The sequence below is a fragment of the Peromyscus maniculatus genome, chromosome 1, assembly GCF_049852395.1.
Source record: "Peromyscus maniculatus bairdii isolate BWxNUB_F1_BW_parent chromosome 1, HU_Pman_BW_mat_3.1, whole genome shotgun sequence".
In the NCBI taxonomy this organism is placed as follows: Eukaryota; Metazoa; Chordata; class Mammalia; order Rodentia; family Cricetidae; genus Peromyscus; species Peromyscus maniculatus.
The window spans coordinates 157,552,166-157,573,048 of record NC_134852.1 but is presented as its reverse complement, the minus strand read 5'-3'; the positions used below and the strand labels follow the sequence as shown (position 1 = coordinate 157,573,048).

Here is a 20,883-nt window from a genome sequence, read left to right as displayed (position 1 = left end):
GGTTTCTACATAGCTCTGGCTGTCTTGGAACTCACTATGTAGACTAGGCTGGCCTCAAACAGTCCACCAGTCTCCAGAGTGCTGTAGTTAAAGGTGTGCCATCACGCATGGCTCCCTCCGTATTTTTTTAAGCCCCAACTTTTGGCCTCCTTAGGATGACTGCTCTTCTATTTTATGAAACATTATATTGTGAAAAATCTTCATGCAAACAATAAACAGTCACCTCTGTATTTCTCGATTGGAAATCCCATCAGGTTTGTACAGACGCTCAGTTTTCACTGTCTGCAAAATCCTCCAGAGCCTCAGCAACCCCAAGTAATGTGCTAGCAAACAACAAACTACTCAGGGGAGGCGCCTCTCTGGTCCTGATCCTGAAATCGGTTCCCGATCCCAGACCGAAGGCGTTTGTCCTGGTTTCTCCCGCCAGGCCTGGCCTTCCGGCAGACACACTGCCACTACACTCGGGGGTTGGCCGAGGCAGCTGGAATGCAGGAGCCCTGACTTCCCCGAGAGAACAAAGTTTTCCTCGGGCCCTGCCGGTGTGCCACACCCCGGCCAGAGGCCGCTTTGCAGACTAGGCCTCTGCCGACTCAGCCTGAGCGCGCTCCCTCGCCGCGGGCCCTCCTTCCCCCTCCCCCCGGCGGCGGCGGTTGGTCGCGCGCCTCCGTGCCTTTGCCGCCCCCTCCGATAACAAGCGGGCTGCAGGCCCTCTGGGATTGGCTGCGTCAAAGGGCATCTTCTCTCCACCTCTTTGATTGGCTGCCGTAGGCGCGGGATGCAGTCTCCCATTGGCTAGGTTAGAGCGCCTGCGCGGCGGGGTTCTCGGTCGCCAGCCATTCCTGTGGAGGACTGCGGGTCGTTCGGACGTTTTGCCTGTCGCTGTAGGAGAGATCCCGTCTCTCCGGGAAGGCGGCTGCGGCGGCAAAATGAAGATCTTTGTGGGCAATGTCGATGGGGCGGATACGACGCCGGAGGAGCTGGCAGCCCTCTTCGCGCCCTACGGCACGGTCATGAGCTGCGCCGTCATGAAACAGTTTGCCTTCGTGCACATGCGCGAGAGCGCTGGCGCGGTGCGCGCCATCGAGGCCCTGCATGGCCACGAGCTGCGTCCAGGTCGCGCGCTCGTGGTGGAGATGTCGCGCCCAAGGCCCTTGAACACTTGGAAGATTTTCGTGGGCAATGTGTCGGCTGCATGCACAAGCCAGGAATTGCGCAGCCTCTTCGAGCGCCGTGGACGCGTCATCGAGTGTGACGTGGTAAAAGGTAATGCGGGAGCGCGCTCGGGGGAGGGGACGCGCGGTGCACCCAGCCTATTAGCCACGCCCCTTACCCGGGGGTTGGTCCTTGCGGTTGGGAATGGTGGGGACGTGCGCGGGAGCGGGGCCTGAGGTGTTGGGGGCGAGCCGGGTAGAGCCACCCTCCCCTGCGGTCCAGGCAGCATTCATCAAGTGGGAGGAGTCGGCTTGGGCGGGTGCAGTGGCCACTGCAAGCCGAAGCCACGGGGGCCGGGGACGCGCCAGAGATTTGCGAATGTACCGGGTTGGGGCGGGGGTGCATTTTCCTGGTTGCAAGGGCTTGGTACCAAACTGAAATTGGGAAGTGACGGGCACCAACCGGACCATGGAGCGGGGAAGATTTCGCCACTTCCCCACTTACTGTGCACACATCGGTCAGATCAAGGGAAGAGGGAAAAAACGTGGGGGTTAAAGCCCCAGGGCCTTCCTGGGGTTCCCTCCCGACGAATGCTCCTAAGCGGAAGGTAACGGGGCCCTTGGTCGTTTCCGGGGTTGCAGTCTTGATTAGCATTGTCTGTCATGGATCTGCTTGTACCAGAAGGGCCTTTTCCAAACCCATTTGGCCTTTCAGTATTTGGTGGGTTAGCCTTGGCAGTTTGGTGCTTTCCAATTCTCGGGTGTCCCCCCCCGCCCCCCCTCCGCTTTGTGTTCAGTTTTACGTCTTATCTGCTGGAAAGCTCTAATTTTGTTTATTTTTGCATGTGGAAGTGGGCTTGTGTTGTGAAGTCTTCGCCCCAGATAGCCTTTACTTGCCAAGTTGGTGCCTCGGGGCACATCTGTTTTATAAGCTTGGTGAGATTGCAAAGGGGTATGTATACTCTCGCTTTGGGGGACGTCCAGAGGCGTGTGGGGTCTCTTGTTAAACTTGAACTAAATATCATTTACCAAGTAGTCTTGCTTGAATAATACTTAGGATAGCTCCCTAGTTTTCATTTTCTCTGAGGAAATGTGTCTTTTTGAGACACATTTTAGGGTCTTATTACCGCTTATCTCCTAAATGCTATTCTTTTTTGGTTGGCAAGATTTGATGGGACAACCCAGGCCAGTGTCTATTTCACTGATGCGAGTTAACTTTGCCCTGTCGTTTTCAACAGTGCAACCTGGGAGTCATGTCCTGTTCATGCCTTACTTCTGTTGGATTCATATCTGCTCATGCCCTGTGGGAAATTTTGAGGACAGGAAATAAATGCGGGTGTAGATGCTTGCTCATTCTCATCAAATAGTTCATTTGCTATCCAGGAAAGTCACACGTTTTGGGTCATTCCTTGTCTTTTCTGTAATGGGCGCGTGTTTAAAGGGGTGTGCATTACTAGGAACACAATTTTTATTCTGCATTGATACTGCATTCTATTTCTCAACTCAGGTTATATCTGGAATGAGACTTGCTCGCAGACTAAAGACTTAAAAGCGGACTGTGGTGCATGGAGTTTTGCTTCTTTTTAGAGTAAAAGAGTGGAGAAGATCTCGCTTTGGGTACTTGGCCAGCAAAAGGATGGGATATATGAGTTTTTGTGAGTTTTGTGTTTAATTTACCTGTCCAGTTTCTTCTGTGGTTTTTAGGTAGGCTGGCTACTGGAGTGGAAATCTAGAATTCAGTACCTCAAGGGATAGTCTCCATTGGAATTCATATGGATCAGTAAACTTCCTCAGATGGTAGGCCAGCAGTTGGCCTGACTTTGGGGCTGACAGTAAGCAGCAGTGAGGGTGGTGGTTGGTAATAACTTCACACATGATGTGAACTCTAGGTGGATTCCCTGTGAGAGTTAGAAAGTTTTGTGCATTTTTTTCTTTTGGAAACAAATATTTATAGCAGAACTACTCTCTAGGCTGATATAACACAGACTCTATATTTTGATAAAAAAGATTTGGTGAGGAGCTGAACATACTTCCACTGATGCCATTCTCTTTTGGGATAAAAGCTTTTTAAAGTTGGGAATGTACTAGAAGAGACTGGCTCTGTAAATACCTTACTCAGTTTTGGGAGGGGTGGTTGAGAATGGACATGTGATTGAGCTGTCAAGTCTTTGAAAAGTACAAAAGCTTGATCTTACACAGAATGGCCAACTCTGTTTTATTTCACAGGAAAAAAACAGTTGCTTGGTTACTTGAGCTTAGGTATGATTTGTAAAACAAAAATCCCCATAGCAACAATAACTATTCTCCACAGCTATATACTCTTGAATATTCAAAGATGAACAGTTTCAGGAAGCATATAGGTTTCAAGGGAGGTCTGAATATCAGAAATACTTTTTTTTTTTTTGGGTCAGGCATTCTTTCTGTACACACCTTTGTAAATTCAGTTAAAAGTGTTTAGTTTTTGGGGAAAACTCGGTTTCTAGTATTCTCTTAGCTTTGTTGCTAGACAGATTATGGTGCCATCACACCGTAGAAGGGCCTAAAAACATCACTTGCTAGTCACACCCATTCCCCCCGATCCTCTTGCACACCGCCCCAGGGATTCTCTGTGTAGCCCTGGCTGCCCTGAAACTGGCTCTGTAGACCAGACTGGCCTCAAACTCAGAGATCTGCCTGCCTCTGCTTCCAAGTGCTAGGACTAAAGGCATGCGCCACTACTGCCTTGCCCTACTTGCTAATCTTAATGCAGTGGTTTCTTTGAAGTAGTTCACCAGGCAAGTGGCTCTTTGTCGTCCTAGTGGTGGTTGGGTTCTGAGAGTCTTTGACAGATCTGAGTTTGGCTGCGTACTGTGATGATGAAACTTAGCCCTGTGTAGTCTCATAAACTAGGTAACAGACTTCCTGGGCTTCTGCTAACTGAGGCACATCTTTAGCATGCACATAGACACTCTTTTAGGTCTATTTTATGTCTATAAATGCCTGCATGTATGTAAGTGTGCTACATGCTTGCCTGATGCTCACAGAAGTCAGAAGAGGTTATCTGATCCCATGGAATTGGAGTTAGGGATGGTTGTGAGCTACAATGTGAATGCTGGATACGGATTCTGGATTCTCTCCAAGAACTACTGGTCTTGTAGAGAATTCAGAATTCATCTCTCCAGTCCCTGTCCCTTTTTTGAGACAGTGTTTTAATGCAGCCCAAGCTGGTTTTGAATTTGCTGTGTAGCTGAGAATGGCCTTGAAGTCCTGATCTCAATTACCTCTACCTCCTACAAGCTATTATTGTAGGTATGTACTGCGATGCCCACCTCACACTTCCTTCTAAGATTAGACTTAGACATTTCCTGATAAAAGTTGACTGTATTTGTATCAGAGGGCTTCCTTCATTATGGCTCATTTGAAAGATCTGTTCCTTTTTCCTTCCTTTCGCCTCCTTTTCTGTCCTCCTCCCCTTGCCTTCCCTTTTTTGTGGTATTAGGGGGCGGGTCAAGCTAAGGTCCTTATACTTGCTATGCATACACCATTACTCTGCTACATCCCAGTTCTTAAGTCTTTTTTTGTTGTGTTGTTTTCAAGACAGGGTGTCACTCTGTAGCACTGGCTGTCCTGGAATTCACTATGTATACCAGGCTGGCCTTGAACTCACAGAGATCCACCGAAGTGCTGGGACTAAAGGTGTTCACCCCTACCACTCCGCTCCTCCTTGCCAGTTCTTAAACCTCAATTTTCTGATTTGCCACTTAATTTAAGCTTTTTTTGTTTGTTTAAGACAGGGCCTCACTGAGTAATCTAGGTTGGCCTCCAACCTCTGGTCCTCCTTACCCTTCCTCCTAATTGCTAGGATTATAGGGCTGCTGTCACATGCTGGGTGGCACTTTTTTTTTTTTTAAACTCAAAACCATGTGTAAGGTGTAGATGATGGGAGATCTAATTTCCCTTGTAAACCCATTGAAATTTTTGTTACATGTTTTTCCTAGCTCATTTTTGAATAGAATGATAAGAAAATAGGTAGGTGGTCATGGTGGTGCATGCCTTTATTCATTTACTTATTTAACATTTATTTTTTGGGTGCTGGAGAGATGGCTCAGAGGTTAAGAGCCCTGGCAGCTCTTCTAGAAGTTCTGAGTTCAATTCCCAGCAACCACATGGTAGCTCACAACCATCTGTAATGAGATCTGGTGCCCTCTTATGGCCTGCAGGCATATATGCAGGCAGAAAACTATATATATAATAAATAAAAAGATTTATTATTATTTTTTTTAAATTATGTGTATACATGGAGTCTAGAACTAGAGGACATTGGCTCCCCTGGAGCTGAAGTTACAGGGAGTTGTGAACCACTTGCTAGAGATAACAGAACATGCTCTTAACCACTGAGCCATCTCTTTGGCCTCCATTGTGTGCCTTTAATTCCAACAGGCAGGCAGGTCTCTTATGAGTTGGAGGCTAGTCTGGTCTAGCCAGCCAGGGTTTCATAGTGAGGGAACAAAGTTCAAGAAAACAGCAAGGTTCCTTTGTCATTCAGGGTGTTTGATTATCTGTTTCCACCTCACCTTCCTGCTCCATCTCCCTTTAAGCTCCAGCTAATCTTGATGTTTTCATTTGGAGTGGGTGTTTCTGCTTGTCATTGCAATTTCCTGGTACCCTTGTCATTCCTGAGGTGAGTTCAACCCCCCCCCCCTTTGGCAGTGTCTTTGTAGCTTTTGTTGGCCTCTTAATTCATCTGTGTGTCTCACCTCCTGAGTGCTGGGGTTGTAGGCAAGCTTTACCATACCTGATCTCTCTGTTTTTAAAAGATCTCTTAGACCACAACTGCTTTTTTTTTTTGGTTTTTCAAGACAGGGTTTCTCTCTGTAGTTTTGGCGCCTGGCCTGGATCTCGCTCTGTAGACCAGGCTGGCCTGGAAACTCACAGAGATCTACCTGGCTCTGCCTTCCAGTGCTGGGATTAAAGGCGTGTGCTATCACTATCGGTCACAACTGCTATTTTTAGTTGATTCATCCCAAAATGGAGATCAGGAATCAAAGGACAAATCAAATACCCTGTGGCTAGGTGCAAAGGAACATTTAGCGTTTCATAATTGTTAAAAAAGAAGTCGGTTTTTGACTATGGGGTCATTGAAGACTAGCATTTGTTGAACTAGGAGCATCAAGCTTGGTGTTCATGTTGTTCTTAAAAATTAAGCTTGGTGGGGTTGAGGATTTAGCTCAATGGTAGAGCACTTGCCTAGCAAGTCCAAGGCCCTGGGTTTGGTCCTCAGCTCTGACAAAAATTAAGCCTGGCATAATGGTGCACACCTTTAATCTCAGTACTCAGGAGGCAGAGCGGGGGAATCTCTGAGTTAGAGACAGCCTGGTCTGCATAGTGTGTTCCAAGACAGCCAGAGCTACACAGTGAGACCCTATCTTGAACCCCCTCCACAAAAAAGTATTATTTTATGTGTATGAATGTTTTGCCTTCATATATGTGTCTGCGCAGCTCAGAAGAGGGTGTGGGATTCTTTGGAGCTGGAGTTACAGACAGGTGGTTGTGGCCACCCATGTGGGTGCTGGGAACCAAACCTGGATCCTCTAACAAGTGCTCTTTACTGCAGATCCAGCTCTCTAGCCTCATTTTGTTCTTTTATTGTATAAAACAATTTTCAAGTTTATGTGGCATTATGTTTTATTATAGATGAAAAATAATATTTTCTAGGGAAATAAACCCCTGGTTGGTTAGTTTAGGTTTGAAGAATTGTCATAATTCTCCATTATCTACATCCATTTGCACCTCGTAAGGCATTTCTGTCTTCTTACTTGAACCTCTAACTTGAGGTTGGTAGGGTAATTTTTCTAATGGGGAATAAATGGTAAGCTCTCTAGGATCACCTTACAAGTCAGTGATGAATGGATCTAAGGCTGGGCCTTGTAGTACAGTCCAGGATCCTTTACATTGTACTGCACTTGGCTTTTGCCTTTTGTTTCTTGGGAGATGACTTGTTCTATAGGAACAATAGCTTAGATAAGGCATCTCAGAATGAAAGTCCTAAAAGTAGGACACTTGTTTGGAGGCCATTCACAATAATTTGTTTTATAAAAATAGAGCCTTAGTAATTCCATCCAGATAACTCTTCATTTCTTGAACTGCTATGACAGAGATTGGGTCCTGGCTCTTGCGTTAATTAAAAGTAGCCACAGGTCCAAAATGGAGTTAGGGGCAGAACCTTATTTTTCAAGGACAGGTTTCTTTCATTGTTCTTTATATTCTGCTGATGGCATTATTATGGTTTGTGGTATGGTATGTGATACTATTGAGAATTTCTTCCCCTTTCAAGTTTTTCCCTGTGTTGTAGATGATTAGAGTTCTCAGATCAGTATCCTGCCTTAGAATTTCTCCCAACACAGCTTACTCAGTTCTTTAATGAGAGAGCCTAGGTTGGTGATATTGTTCAGTCATGAACTGGCATGGGAGAGGCCCTTCCTATGTTCAGCCCCTGGCCCTGCTGTACTTTCCCCCGACCCCCATAAAAGCAAGTGCCCCTTAAGGGTAAACCTGAAAAATCAGTAAACAGTTTTTTAAGGGGAAGGTATTCTTCTGTCCCTTAAAGAGGAAATAGCAGATGAAGCAACGTGACATTCATAAGGTCTAGCTTTTGTCCAAGTTAATATTTTTAGTCCTACTACATAGTCCTGTCCATGGACTTCTCAGGGATGGAACAAAGGGGCGTGGAAGAGCTAGCTGGGGCTTTGGTCCTGGCATTAATACATTGGCTTACAGCAAGCCACATAGGAACTTTGAGCATGTTTACCTAAAAGGGAAGACGATGGGCCTTTTCCCTGTTGCCTTACAGGTTTGTTGAGAGGTCGTCCTGTATGCGAAAGTGGATGTGAAAACTGGAAAGTAATGTGAAAATGTTTCATAGGAGGAATTTTGTGAGTGTTTGCTTCTTGCAGTCACTCTGTGTTTCCTGATTGGACCTACACTGAGAATTGAGACATGCCCAAGTGTGAGTGGTGGTTTCTAGTGTTTGAAGCTCTCAGCTTCAGATGTGAGTGGTGAGAGGTTATTAGATGTGCTTGAATTGAGAACACTGAGAAATTGAGTGATCTGGAAATGCTTTCTGTGTTTACTTGCTGGTTTATGTTTATAGAGGCTGTGAAGACTTTTATCCTGGACTGGAGTTCATCTTTGCTTTTCCTTTTGTCACAGAAAGTTAGTTGATTGAGGTGGCAGGGGGACAGGGAAGAAGGTCATAGTCAAAGGTGACTGCTTGATACAGTCGAAAGCTTTGTTACACATCAGCCACATTTCATGGCATACTCACGTAGAGGAGGGTTTGGAGGCCTGGTTGTAGCTGGCAACAGCTGGGTGCTGTTGTGTGTCCAGTTTGGGACCCAACAGGTAGCATGCCCTGCCCCCCTAATCGCTAACCCTCTGTCTGCTGCTTTATCAGACTACGCGTTTGTTCACATGGAGAAGGAAGCAGATGCCAAAGCCGCCATCGCGCAGCTCAACGGCAAAGAAGTGAAGGGCAAGCGCATCAACGTGGAACTCTCAACCAAGGGGCAGAAGAAGGGGCCTGCCCTGGCTGTCCAGTCTGGGGACAAGACCAAGAAACCAGGGGCTGGGGATACAGCATTCCCTGGAACTGGTGGCTTCTCTGCCACCTTCGACTACCAACAGGCTTTTGGCAACAGCACTGGTGGCTTTGATGGGCAAGCCCGTCAGCCCACACCGCCATTCTTTGGTCGCGACCGCAGCCCCCTGCGCCGTTCACCTCCTCGAGCCTCTTATGTGGCTCCTCTGACGGCCCAACCAGCCACCTACCGGGCCCAGCCCTCAGTGTCGTTGGGAGCTGCCTATAGGGCCCAGCCTTCTGCCTCTTTGGGTGTTGGTTATCGGACTCAGCCCATGGCAGCCCAGGCAGCCTCTTACCGTGCTCAGCCCTCTGTCTCCCTTGGGGCCCCATACAGGGGTCAGCTGGCTAGCCCTAGTTCCCAGTCTGCTGCAGCTTCCTCACTTGGCCCCTATGCTGGAGCCCAGCCCTCAGCCTCAGCCCTTTCCACTTACGGGGGTCAGGCAGCCGCAGCTTCTTCGCTTAACACCTATGGGGCTCAGGGATCCTCCCTCGCCTCCTATGGTAACCAGCCATCCTCTTATGGCGCCCAGGCTGCCTCTTCCTATGGGGTTCGTGCAGCAGCTTCTTCCTACAACACACAGGGAGCAGCTTCTTCCCTAGGCTCCTATGGGGCTCAGGCAGCCTCCTATGGTGCCCAGTCTGCAGCCACCTCACTAGCTTATGGAGCCCAGGCAGCCTCGTACAGTGCCCAGCCCTCAGCCTCTTACAGTGCCCAGTCTGCCCCATATGCTGCACAACAGGCTGCTTCCTATTCTTCCCAGCCTGCTGCTTATGTGGCACAGCCAGCCACAGCTGCTGCCTATGCTAGCCAGCCAGCTGCCTATGCTGCACAAGCCACTACCCCAATGGCTGGTTCCTACGGGGCTCAACCAGTTGTTCAGACCCAGCTGAATAGTTACGGGGCTCAAGCATCGATGGGCCTGTCAGGCTCATACGGAGCTCAGTCTGCTGCTGCGGCTACTGGTTCCTATGGTGCAGCAGCTGCCTATGGGGCTCAGCCTTCTGCCACCCTGGCAGCTCCTTACCGCACTCAGTCGTCAGCCTCATTGGCTGCTTCCTATGCTGCTCAGCAGCATCCCCAGGCTGCTGCCTCCTACCGTGGCCAGCCGGGCAGTGCCTACGATGGGACAGGCCAGCCGTCAGCAGCCTACCTGTCTATGTCCCAGGGGGCCGTTGCCAACGCCAACAGCACCCCACCGCCCTATGAGCGTACCCGCCTCTCCCCACCCCGGGCCAGCTACGACGATCCCTACAAAAAGGCTGTCGCCATGTCGAAAAGGTACTGTATGCCCCCCCGCCGCAGCCCCCAGCTGGGGCTTAGGGCAAGGGGCTGAGGTTGGCATGGGAGGGAAACAGGAGCCATTGGCCCCTCCCTTGGTCTTACTTCTGTGGGCTGTCCTAAGGTCATGAGGGTGAGTGTCTGAACATTTCTGGCCATCAGGGTTCAGGTGGAGCATAGTGCTCAGTCTGGGTTGATATTAACAACCTAGGGCCAGGAAACGTCACCATTCTAGGATAGCCTGTTGTGCCATATAGCCACTTTCTGCAGGATTGGCTCACAGCTTTTCCCACTGTCTGAAGGATCGTTAAGCCCATTCCCTTGTTGTCCTGGTTTTGGTGGGGTAGATATGAAAGAGTAGTCATTTTGCCACTCACTGGCTGAAGGCAAGCTTATGAGGTGTGTTCACCCTGGGAAGTTGGGGACCCTGCTTTTCGTCCGTCGTTCTGTTGATGAACCAAGGTCTTTTTGTGCAGGGCCTATGAATGGGGATAGTTTGTTTGGGAATGTAGACCAAAATTCACCTTGACCAGTTTGGAAGGGAGAGCTTCAGCAGAGGGCTTGGTTTCCCGCTGACTTGAACCCAGGTTTGATTTCTTGGCCTGGATAGGATGATGAGCCTTCTGACAAGGAAACCAAACGGTTGGAGACAAATCTGATAACACCCTCCCTGTCCCCAGTGGCATCTCCCCTAGGCCCACCTGGAGCCCTCCCTCAACTGTCTCATTCACCAACTGTCTTCTTCTCTCGACTAGGTATGGTTCCGACCGGCGTTTAGCCGAGCTCTCTGATTACCGCCGTTTATCAGAGTCGCAGCTTTCGTTCCGCCGCTCGCCGACAAAGTCCTCGCTGGATTACCGTCGCCTGCCCGATGCCCATTCCGATTACGCACGCTATTCGGGCTCCTATAATGATTACCTGCGGGCAGCTCAGATGCACTCTGGCTACCAGCGCCGCATGTAGGGCCATCCTGGGGATGGGGCGCCACAGGAAGGGAGAGAGAGGAAGAGGTAGGGTAGGGTGCAGACCCAGGTTATCCCCACCCGTCTCATCCCTCTCCCGATGGTGGTTTTTCATCCCCTCCCTCTATCACGTGGGCCTTCCCCAGGAGAGGACCCTTTTGTGTTGGCAGTGACCTGCTTTGTTCCTTTGCCTCAGCAACACATCTTGCTATGGCTTTAGATCTGCGGTTTTCCCTCTACCCTGCCATCTCCCCAGAATGGATATTTCTTTTATATTTTTATTTTTTTCCTGGCTCCCTTTTATTTTTCTGCGCGATACTTAAGGTTGTCTGGAGGGTGATACAACCTGCAGCTGAGGTCAGGTGGTGCGTTTTTCTTTTTAGATGTGAGGGAGGCCAGGAAAGGGTTACTTTAACCATTTCCTATGCGCCAAGCTATGCCAGCAGTCCAGGGGGCTGTGAGTGTCCTCTGTAGAGACTATTGAGACTGAGATCCTGTTGGGACAGTCAGTTGGTATGTGTCCAAATCCCTGCTTATTACCATTGAAGTTTTAGCTGATGGTGACTGGCATAGTCCCAATTCCCTATCTCCCCAAGTAGGTGGTGTTAGAAACCTTAATTTTTTTCTCTTTTGTATGGACTACAAATAAAACTTGGGGCGATTTGTGGTTTGGAAACCTGGTTGTCATTGTCTTGATTGCACTCAGTGTCAGGTGAGCCAGTTTGACATCCAGGAAGACATGGCAGCTAGAAGAAAGGCAGCCTGAAGACCCAGAGTGGGCATGGAAATGTGCTTGAATGGGGGGGATTAGAATGGTTCCCTAGTATCCAGTGGGAGTAAGCTCATTATTGTCTTAAATAGCATGCCATCCATCTTTAGAACTGGAGAGTTCAGACCAAGTGGTTGGACTTTCTAACCATCAGTTTCAGTTGATCACATCAAAATTTAGTAAACCATGCCCATTTTCCTCTGCTTATGTTTGACTAATGTCCATGACTTTTTCCCAGCTCAGGAAAAAACAAAAAGCAAAAACTACGGTCCAGCAGGGTGGTTCTGGTTGAGATCTGACTGGGCTTGGGTAATGGGTTGCTGCAATGTTGACAAAGCTAATGAATCCAGGCAGTAGGCTTGAGTGAGTGTTGAGGCTGGGACCAGGGACAGGAGCCATAGTGGGGTGGGGTGATGTCACTATCCGGTACTGCCCTGTGGTTGGAGAAATGAGGGGCAAGGAATATTTGAAGTATACGGGGCGTTCTGGCCAATCCTGGTACTTCACCTGTTGAACTTCACCACGGAGCATCCTTCCTGTGTCCTGCCAACCTCGGTCATCACAACACCTGAGACTCCTTTTCCCTATCTGCATCTATTATGGTTTTTAGATGTCTTCTTGCTGGGTTTATGTTTGAAGGTGTTATATTCCTGAGAAGGGGCTGGAGTGCAGACAAATCAAGTAGGAATTCTTGGGGGAAGAATGGAAAATTCTTACACTTTTACTCTAAGAGCTTGTCTGGGAAGATCTGAGCAGTTAGAACCAGGGGTGAGGTGGAGGCTTGAACTTGATGGGTAGATGAAAGAAGACTGGTGAAGTGGAGTGATAACAGAAACCTAATACTCCTTGGGAAAGGATGCTTTGGAGATATTGGGGGCCTGCTGGATCAAGATGACTTAGCAGAAGGAGGATGTGTGCGTGCGTGCGTGCGTGAGTGCGTGCATGCATGTGTGTGCATGTGTGTGACTGCAGCTGCCAAATAGATTGGGTGGGTTGTCTCTGCCTCCTTCATTGGCTTCATAGGAACTTGGCTGTGACAGTAGCTTGCCCCAAATGTCTTCTTCCTTCTGCCCATCATGTAAAAATGCCTCAAAAATCACAAGTTCTTATTTGTGCTAACTGAGAACTCTCAGGAAGTATTGGGGTCATAGCTCTTTTATTTGCTTCTCTTTCTGCTCATTGCCTTGCCTTCAGATGCTTTGCTGCTCATTTTCATTCCTCTGCAGAACTGGGATAGAATGGGAAGATGGGTTTCTTAATACTTTTCTCTGTGATGGTAGAATGATCTGAGGGCTAAGTTACAAGCTCGGCGTGACTACTGTGGGGGATAGAGGGTCTGAATATAGGGTTGGGATTGTGGCCTATGTATTTGCAGTATTTCTTTGTCATTTTTCTTTTTCTCCAGTTCTTCTGCCACAGTCACAATTCCATGGTTCCTGCAAAAAACAAAAACAAATCCCAAACCCCTAAAACACCCAGCTTAATGTGTTCCCAGGGCCAGTGTTAATGATCTTTATTGCAGTCCAGACTCGTCAAAGTGATCTGGCGTATTGGATCAGTATAACTGTCAGCTATCTTTAGATCCTGATGCCTTGTTGCCTCAGCCCTCAGGGTTCTCATTCAAGCCAGAAGGAGCTACAGAGCTAAATCATTTGTCATTTTCCTTTCTCTTGCAGATGGTTTAAAAACGTTTTCTTTTTATTTAAAATATTCATTTGTGTTAATTCTATAACCCACTCATACTTTGCTTTTTATATATTTCTGAGTTTTAAGTTCTTATAACTTGGGGAAAAGTTAGGTTTGGTGAATGGGAGGACAGAACTGTAATGAGTGTTTGGGGGAAATGGATTTTCCTTAAATCTTCAGAACATTCACCTTCTACACATATCGATCGCCTCTAGACCTTGGCCATTGGAGAAGTTGCGGCAAGACTACATAGATAGAGGCTTCTAGCCTTGTCAGCCTGTCCTCTTCTGAGGTTTGGCTTTTGATTTCAACTCCGTTGGGTGGCCTGAGACTATTTCTTGAAATAGAGGTAATGAGAGACTGTCAATGAGGAGTGTACTACGTTTCTGATCATATCTCTACACACAACCCTCCTGGCCCTTGCATCCCCAATTAAGCTGTGTCAGAGTCCTTTCACAGTCTGTTGATTTCCCACGCGTTTTGTCTATCAAGCCAAGTCAGTGGAAATAGAGTAGCATGAATGGGTAAAGTCATAATGAAAATACATTTACTAGATTTATGGACTAGTGTTATTTAATAGAAGTTTGGGTAATAGAGAAGATAAGATAGCACACAGAAAGCTAATATTTAAATTCTATTTTGAAAACATGCTAAATTAAGACTTTCTTTTGAAAACCTAAAGTTGATTACAGGTCTACCTCTGAGTCATCTGAAATCTGTATTTAAAGCTTGAGATAGTAGTGCTTGGGAGCTTAGTCTTGGGTTGACTAGAGAGATCTCCACACTGGGAAGTGAACTGGGTACAGTTAATGAGCAAAGGGTAGATGGGAGAGGAGAAGAGGATGTGTCAGTGGCTAGAGAATACTTTTTTTTAGAAATGGGGTTTGATTTGAAAACTTGCTACTGAGAATTCTCCAGTAAGACTTGCCTCAGGTTTGAGTTTGAATCCTAGTTCTACCTCTTTGTGTGATAATTGGACATGTCAGGAAGTACTTATGCCTCAAATTTGTCACCCAGCATTTTTTTTTCCCCTTTTTAATTTTGAGACGGTGTCACTTGTAGCCCTGGCTGGCCAGCAACTCAATGTGTAGATGAGGCTGCCCTCGGTTCAGACTCAGCTGTTGGCCTGCCTCTGTTTCATGAGTGCTGTAATTAAAGCTGTAATGGAAGCACAACCATACTCAGCCTTTTCTTTCCTTTTTTTCTCTTGATTTTTTTTTTTTTTTTTTTTGGTTTTTCGAGACAGGGTTTCTCTGTGTAGCTTTGCGCCTTTCCTGGAGCTCACTTGGTAGCCCAGGCTGGCCTCGAACTCACAGAGATCCGCCTGGCTCTGCCTCCTGAGTGCTGGGATTAAAGGCGTGCGCCACCACCGCCCGGCAATCTCTTGATTTTTTTTGAGACAGGCTTTTACATGCCTGAGGTTGGTCTCCCAACTCCATATGTAGCTGAGGATGGCCTTGAATTCATATCTTTCTGTCTTCACATTCCAAGTGCTACAGTTACTGACATGTACCACTGTGCCCAGTGAATATGGTGCTTGGGATTTGAATGACTCCAGGGACTCATTCATGCTAGGAAGCATTGTACCAACTGAGCTATGTCCTTAGTTCCTCATCTGACAATGATCACAGTTCTAAGTATTGCTTAAAAGTCATTTTTTTTATTAACCAACTCAGAAATATAAATGAAAATTTTAGTACCAAAAAAGTGATTTATATATTAATGTTCATCGAAACAAAATGCATTAGCTCTCGTAATTATTCCCTATTAGTATTAGAAGGGGCGAGTGAACATAGGACAAATGACAAGTGTTATAGTCAGCTACTAAGTTTTATCTCTTAGGGCTACAGAGATGGCTCATTGGTTAAGAGTGCTTTCTGCTCTTGCAAAGGGGACTGACTGGGTTTGGTTCTCAGAACCTACTTGGCAGCTCACAACAACCCTTAACTCTAGTTCTAGAGCATCCAATGCCCTCTGCGGGTCCTGTACATGGTGCACATAAATACTCACACACATACCCATAAAACGAAATTCATTTTAGTAATGAGACATTAGAATTTGGGGTCACTGAAATGACCTAGTGTAGCCCTTAGTTGTGCAAAGGACTTGGATATAGGTGTGAATGCAGCACATACAAGTCATACTGAAATCTGAATTTTTGCTGAGTGGTAAATAATAGTGACTTAAGTGGTAGACCACACCAATTTTGGTTACCTTTCCCCAGCCTCTGATGACACTATTTTGTGCCCTAGGATCACGTTCTTTTGTTTGTGGAAAACGAAGTTTGTGGACAAGGAGAGAAGTCTGAATGTCAGGGGTAGTATAGTCTAACTAGCAGAGGGCCTGGAGCAGGCCCGCTTGGGGGGGGAGGGTTTGCCTGTTGGCTCCCTGTGAACATCCTGGAAGGAGTTAATTTGAACTTCGGTTAAACTTGTAACTCATTTTTGCGTTAGAGGCCAGTTACTTATTAAAAGTGTAAATTATTAGATGGATGAGTTGGCTTATGGCTATATTTCTAGCACTAGAAAGGCTGAGGCAGGAGGATCATGACTTTGAGTTCAGACAAAAGGCATCTAAGAATTTTTTGTTATGTTGCTGCAGAATGAACCCAGGTCCTTGCTAGGCAGGCATTTTGTGACTGGGTAACATCCCTAGCCCTGACAGACAAGATGATTTAAAAACAGTATTCCAGGACAGTGAGATGGCTCAGGCAGCAAAAGCGCTTCTGTAGGTGGGGTTATAGATAAGGTAGAGAGGGATTGAATTAGGTGCCTGATTTTTTTTATTTAGGGAAAATTATACACCAAGTTCCTATAGCAGTGAGTAACCTGTGAGTAAGCTGTGGGTAAATAGACATCAATATGAAGACACTTGATCTATAGTTAACCTCTTTACCCAAGGCTTCAATCTGCTTTTATCAAAGTTATGATGAAAAGCCACCTCGGACTTGATTACCAGATTTTGTTTCGGAAGAAATTGGAGTGTTGTTCTGGGTGATGGTAAGAGTAAGGGTGTATGCTTACAGTACTGGTGACTTGTTCCTTGAAGTTCCTCACGTGTTAGGCTCTTATCATTGAGCATATACCTCTCCAGCCAGCATACCTATGTCCCAAGATCTTTTTTTTTTTTTTTTTTTTCTAGACAGGGTTTCTCTGTGTAGCTTTGAACCTTTCCTGGAACTCACTTGGTAGTCCAGGCTGGCCTCAAACTCACAGAGATCCTCCTGGCTCTGTCTCCCGAGTGCTGGGATTAAAGGAGTGCGCCACCACCCCCCGGCTGTCTCAAGGTCTTACATGATACTGAAAATTCAGTCACTTACTTCCTCATGGTTATCAAAAAGTTTTCTCATGCATTAGTTTCTTAGCAAATATTTGAGTGTCTTTCAATGTTACCAGAGTAGTTCTAATATTGAGGGCATATAATATGGAAAATGAACAAGATAGAATTTCAAGTGATAGTAATTATTTGCAAAAGTAGCATGAAATCATGAGTTACAAGTCAGGGTCCATGCCTTTAGATGGGGTTGCCAGTAAAAGATCTGAAGAAAGAATTTTCTATTTTGAGTAGGTAGGGACGATAAAAACCAGTCTTTATCTGGAGGGCTGGTAGTGGTCAAGCAGACTGAGAATGTAGCAAGAAATTGGTTGGGTAGAGATTGTTAGTCCATGAAGAAGTTTGAACACCCCACCCCCACCCCCATTTTTCTTTTAGACAGAGTAAAACTATGTAGGCTTGGCTAGCTTGGAACTTGCTATGTAGACCAGGCTGGCATTGAACTCTCAGAGACTCAACTGTCCCTGCCTCTCATGTGCCTCTCATGGTATTGCCTGGTCAACTGTAATAAATTTTAAAAACGGAGATGATTTCGATTTGGGGGTTGGTCATAGGGTGAGGTCTGGTGGTCTTGATGTCTGCACAGTGGTGTGAATTGTGATCCCTTGAATTGTTGCCAGTTTCTACCTTTGAATCTGTCGAGATTCTAGTTTAGGGAATGAATTGGTCCTGTATGCTATTGCAGGTTTTTTTTTTTTTGTTTTTTTGTTTTTATTTTTCAGGGATTTCAGCTTAAGAAAACTTTGAAGATTAAACTGAGAGAAAAGGATTTCTATACCATATGCATTTCTGGATGCATATTGAGTTGTGGTAATGTAGTGTTAGACATCCTCAGAAAGATCCTGTGCAGGACAGTAGAACTGGTTGTTTTGATTACTGATATCAGGTGGCCTTTAATCAGTCTCAGGTGCATCAGAGTGAAATGAACCATGGCCATATTTAGTGTTATATTTTGAATTTTTTCCTTTTCTTTTTTTTTTTTTCTTTTCAAGACAGAGTTTTCTGTGTAGCCCTAGTTGTCATGGAACTTGCCATGTAGACTAGGCTGTCCTAGAACTCAGATCCGACTGCTTCTGCCTCCCAAGTGCTGGGGGTAAAGGCCTGTGCCACCACCGCCTGGCTCGTTCTCTCTCTCTCTCTCTGTCTCTGTCTTTCTCTCTCTGTCTCTGTCTCTGTCTCTCTGTCTCTGTCTGTCTGTATGTATATATGTATATGTATGTGTTTGTTGTTTTTCGTTTGTTTTGTTTTGTTTTTTTGAGTTTTTTTGATGACAGAGTTTCTCTGTGTAGCTTTGGTGCCTGGTGCCTGTCCTGGATCTCGCTCTGTAGACTACACTGACCTTGATTGAACTCACAGAGATCGCCTGGCTCTGCCTCCCGAGTGCTGGGATTAAAGGTGTGCACCACCACCGCCCAGCTATATTTTAACTTTTTTTTTTTTTTTTTTTTTTTGGTTTTTCGAGACAGGGTTTCTCTGCGTAGTTTTGAGCCTTTCCTGGAGCTCACTTGGTAGCCCAGGCTGGCCTTGAACTCACAGAGATCCGCCTGGCTCTGCCTCCCGAGTGCTGGGATTAAAGGCGTGCACCACCACCGCCCGGCAATATATTTTAACTTTTTAAAGATACCTTTTCTCATACTTAAATTGACTAATTTTCTGCTACTGAGTTAGGCTTGTTTTCTGTCTTGTACTTTTTGTTTTAAGCTCTCTTTCTCCCTCTCCCTCCCCCTCCCTCCTCTCCTCTCCTCTCCCTCACTCTCTCCCTCTCCCCCCTTCCCCCCCTCGCCCTCACTCTCACTCTCGGTGTGTGTGTCAGTTTTGGATGGAAGTATGCTATTTGTGTTATTTCACTCCTGATCATCCTGTTCTCATGAAGTTCCCCTGCTTTCTGCTTGTTCATGTTTAAGTTACCATTCAGCACATTTCCTTTTATCCCCATCCTCAAAAGCTGCTTTGCAAAGGGTCATGACTAAAGTTGCTTGCTCCCTGAGTATGGGATTATATGAAGCAGCCAATGGGTGAGAAAAATGTGAGGGAATTGGACCCTGTGAAGAATGTTCGTTTGTATTTGTTTACAGCTGAATTGTGACAAAGCCTTTTCTTCTAAGGTCAGTTCTAGGGAGTTTAAACTTTTGCAGCTCTGGTTAATGGCACCCAATAAAATCAAACAAAATCAAACTTTTGCTGTTCCCGTTTTTTGCTTTTGCTTTTTGTTTTTTGTTTTTTTCTCTTGGCGGGGTGAGGTTGGGTTGGGGGTCAGTTTCATGTTTACACACCATTTGGGGCGGTGGGAGGCGTTGCCTAGAGGGTTCTTTAACCCCAGTGCCTTCTAGGTCTCTGGCTGGCTCATTTCGGCCATTACACCGTAATTGAAGCTGGATCCATGGACTGTTGTAGAATTTCTCAACTACCTAGTTTTAATTTCTGGGTAGCTATGGGGCTCCCGGAGGGCCAAAGTGGAAATTGCCCAGGGTGGAGATTGATTTTAAGTAGGGGCGGGCGCTTGGCTCTTTATTGCCGGAGGTCTGTGTGGGCTGCACGGAGGTCTGTGTAAACTGCTCGGATGCAGTATCCATGCTGCGGGGTGTAGTGGCGTTCAGTTGAACGGGGATGTGAAATCTTGGATTAGAGGACTGAGTACTCTCAGGGTGTGCAAGTGGAAGTGATGGAATGTGAAAGCTTAACAAAGTTGGGGCCATGAAGCTACTAACTGCCACACTCAGGGTCTTGCTTGTTCTGCCTAATGGCGGGCCGCACTTCGAAGAAATCCACGTTTGTAGCTCCTCCCGCACATGGACCTCTTGCCCAATCAGTGGCTTCGGTTTCACTAGGCTGGGTACTCATTGGCTTTCGTATAAAAGCTCCGTATTACTGACGTTTCCACCTCTTCCTGGCCTCTCAGGTAATTGGCGTTCGCGGTAACCAATCAGGAAGAGGATCTCCGAGAACGCCCGCCTATTACTTTACCGAACGTCCAATCCGGTGGTAGGTTCACGCCCCCTTTCTACCCAGAGTCACTGCTGTGGCCGCCGCCATTTTAGCATTTTATCAGAACCACCCGCGCTGCGAGGAGGACGACCTGCAGATTTCCATGTGGTGAGAGACTCCAAGTCCTGCTGTGTTCTTCGCTCTGTTAAAACTTACCTGACTCCCTTGGGCGTCAGGGTTGTCCTAGTGGGCTCGCGGCCCGCGCACCCGCCACTGAGAGCCGACCTCGGTCCTCGACTTCGTGCGGTAAGCCTGAAGCAGCCCTCCCCCAAGTCTCCACCCCCCACCCCTTGGTCCCTGGAATACCTTCCTTTTGTCCACTTCATCCTCTCCTTTGTTCGCTTTCCTATTTTGGGGTTTCTCCCCAGATAACGCTTAGATTTAGACAGAATTTCTCATGCCCCAGGGCATTGTCATTAACCAGTCTGTAACTCCAATCTTTCACCAGGCAGTTTTTCTTTCTGTAGAAACTACTTTGTAATGTGTGTTCCCCCAAAAGGTTTCCCCTACTCGGGTGCTTTCTGTTTTTCCCATGCTTTTTATCTGGTTGAGCCCAGTGTTCACTATTCAAAGGAAACTTCTGAACGAAGCTACTGCAAGGCCCACGTTTCCGGAAACGGTTGCTAAGAGAGGAAGAGCTAATTAATTATCAAGTCTAGTAGTTCGAATCTTGTTGGTCATCACAGTGGGCTGAAATGCTCAGTATATGTAGTTTTTCATTTATACTCAAAACTCCTCTTTGTCTAAGGGCAGGAGATGTACACTCAGTGGCAGAGCACTTGCCTATAATGTATTGCGCTGTAGGTTTGATGTCCAGAACCACAAAATCCCTTTGTCTACAAAAGACTGCCCTGTTAGAGACCTACCAATAGAAGTTCTTGTGGGGAATATAGCAGGTTCTCTTGTTGAACTAACTCCCCGTGGGTTATTGTTTGGAGATGTGTGGGCATACCGGGAAGAGAAGTTGTTTTATATATATATTTTAAATGTGTTTATTATGTATACAGAAGAGGGTGCCAGATCTCATTGCAGATGGTTGTGAGCCACCGTGTGGGTGCTGGGAATTGAACCTCTGGACCTCTGGAAGAACAGTTGGGCTC

General features: G+C 46.7%; 2 protein-coding genes across 5 annotated transcripts in view; one reads left to right on the top strand and one right to left on the bottom strand.

The window, feature by feature from the left end:
• Nucleotides 1-804: 804 nt before the first annotated feature.
• On the top strand, nucleotides 805-19,837 carry Rbm14 (RNA binding motif protein 14). Of its 4 annotated transcripts, none has more exons than XM_006980567.4 (3): nucleotides 805-1,263; nucleotides 8,584-10,048; nucleotides 10,804-11,686. In XM_006980567.4, the coding sequence occupies exons 1-3, from the start codon at nucleotides 927-929 to the stop codon at nucleotides 11,009-11,011; spliced, it is 2,010 nt and encodes a 669-aa protein (XP_006980629.1). In that variant the 5' UTR covers nucleotides 805-926; the 3' UTR covers nucleotides 11,012-11,686. The 4 variants fall into 4 exon arrangements, with proteins under 4 accessions (XP_006980629.1, XP_015854545.1, XP_042114841.1 ...); XM_042258907.2 differs by lacking the exon at nucleotides 805-1,263 and adding an exon at nucleotides 1,277-1,759; XM_076564019.1 differs by lacking the exon at nucleotides 805-1,263 and adding an exon at nucleotides 2,653-2,806.
• Nucleotides 12,917-20,883, bottom strand: part of LOC102917956 (RNA-binding protein 4B) — a 49,086-nt gene continuing 41,119 nt past the window's right edge. Inside the window, exon 8 of the transcript XR_013049064.1 lies at nucleotides 12,917-13,215. The gene's annotated coding sequence lies outside the window, so the exon portion shown is untranslated. The remainder of the gene's footprint in view (nucleotides 13,216-20,883) is intronic.

What these genes read in the sequence shown, in the direction of transcription:
- Rbm14 (XM_006980567.4), top strand. Translation starts at nt 927, where the DNA reads ATGAAGATCTTTGTGGGCAATGTCGATGGGGCGGATACGACGCCGGAG. An exon ending in CGAGTGTGACGTGGTAAAAG is followed by an intron (nt 1,264 to 8,583) that starts GTAATGCGGGAG and finishes CTGCTTTATCAG; the next exon opens with ACTACGCGTTTGTTCACATG. An exon ending in GCTGTCGCCATGTCGAAAAG is followed by an intron (nt 10,049 to 10,803) that starts GTACTGTATGCC and finishes TCTCTCGACTAG; the next exon opens with GTATGGTTCCGACCGGCGTT.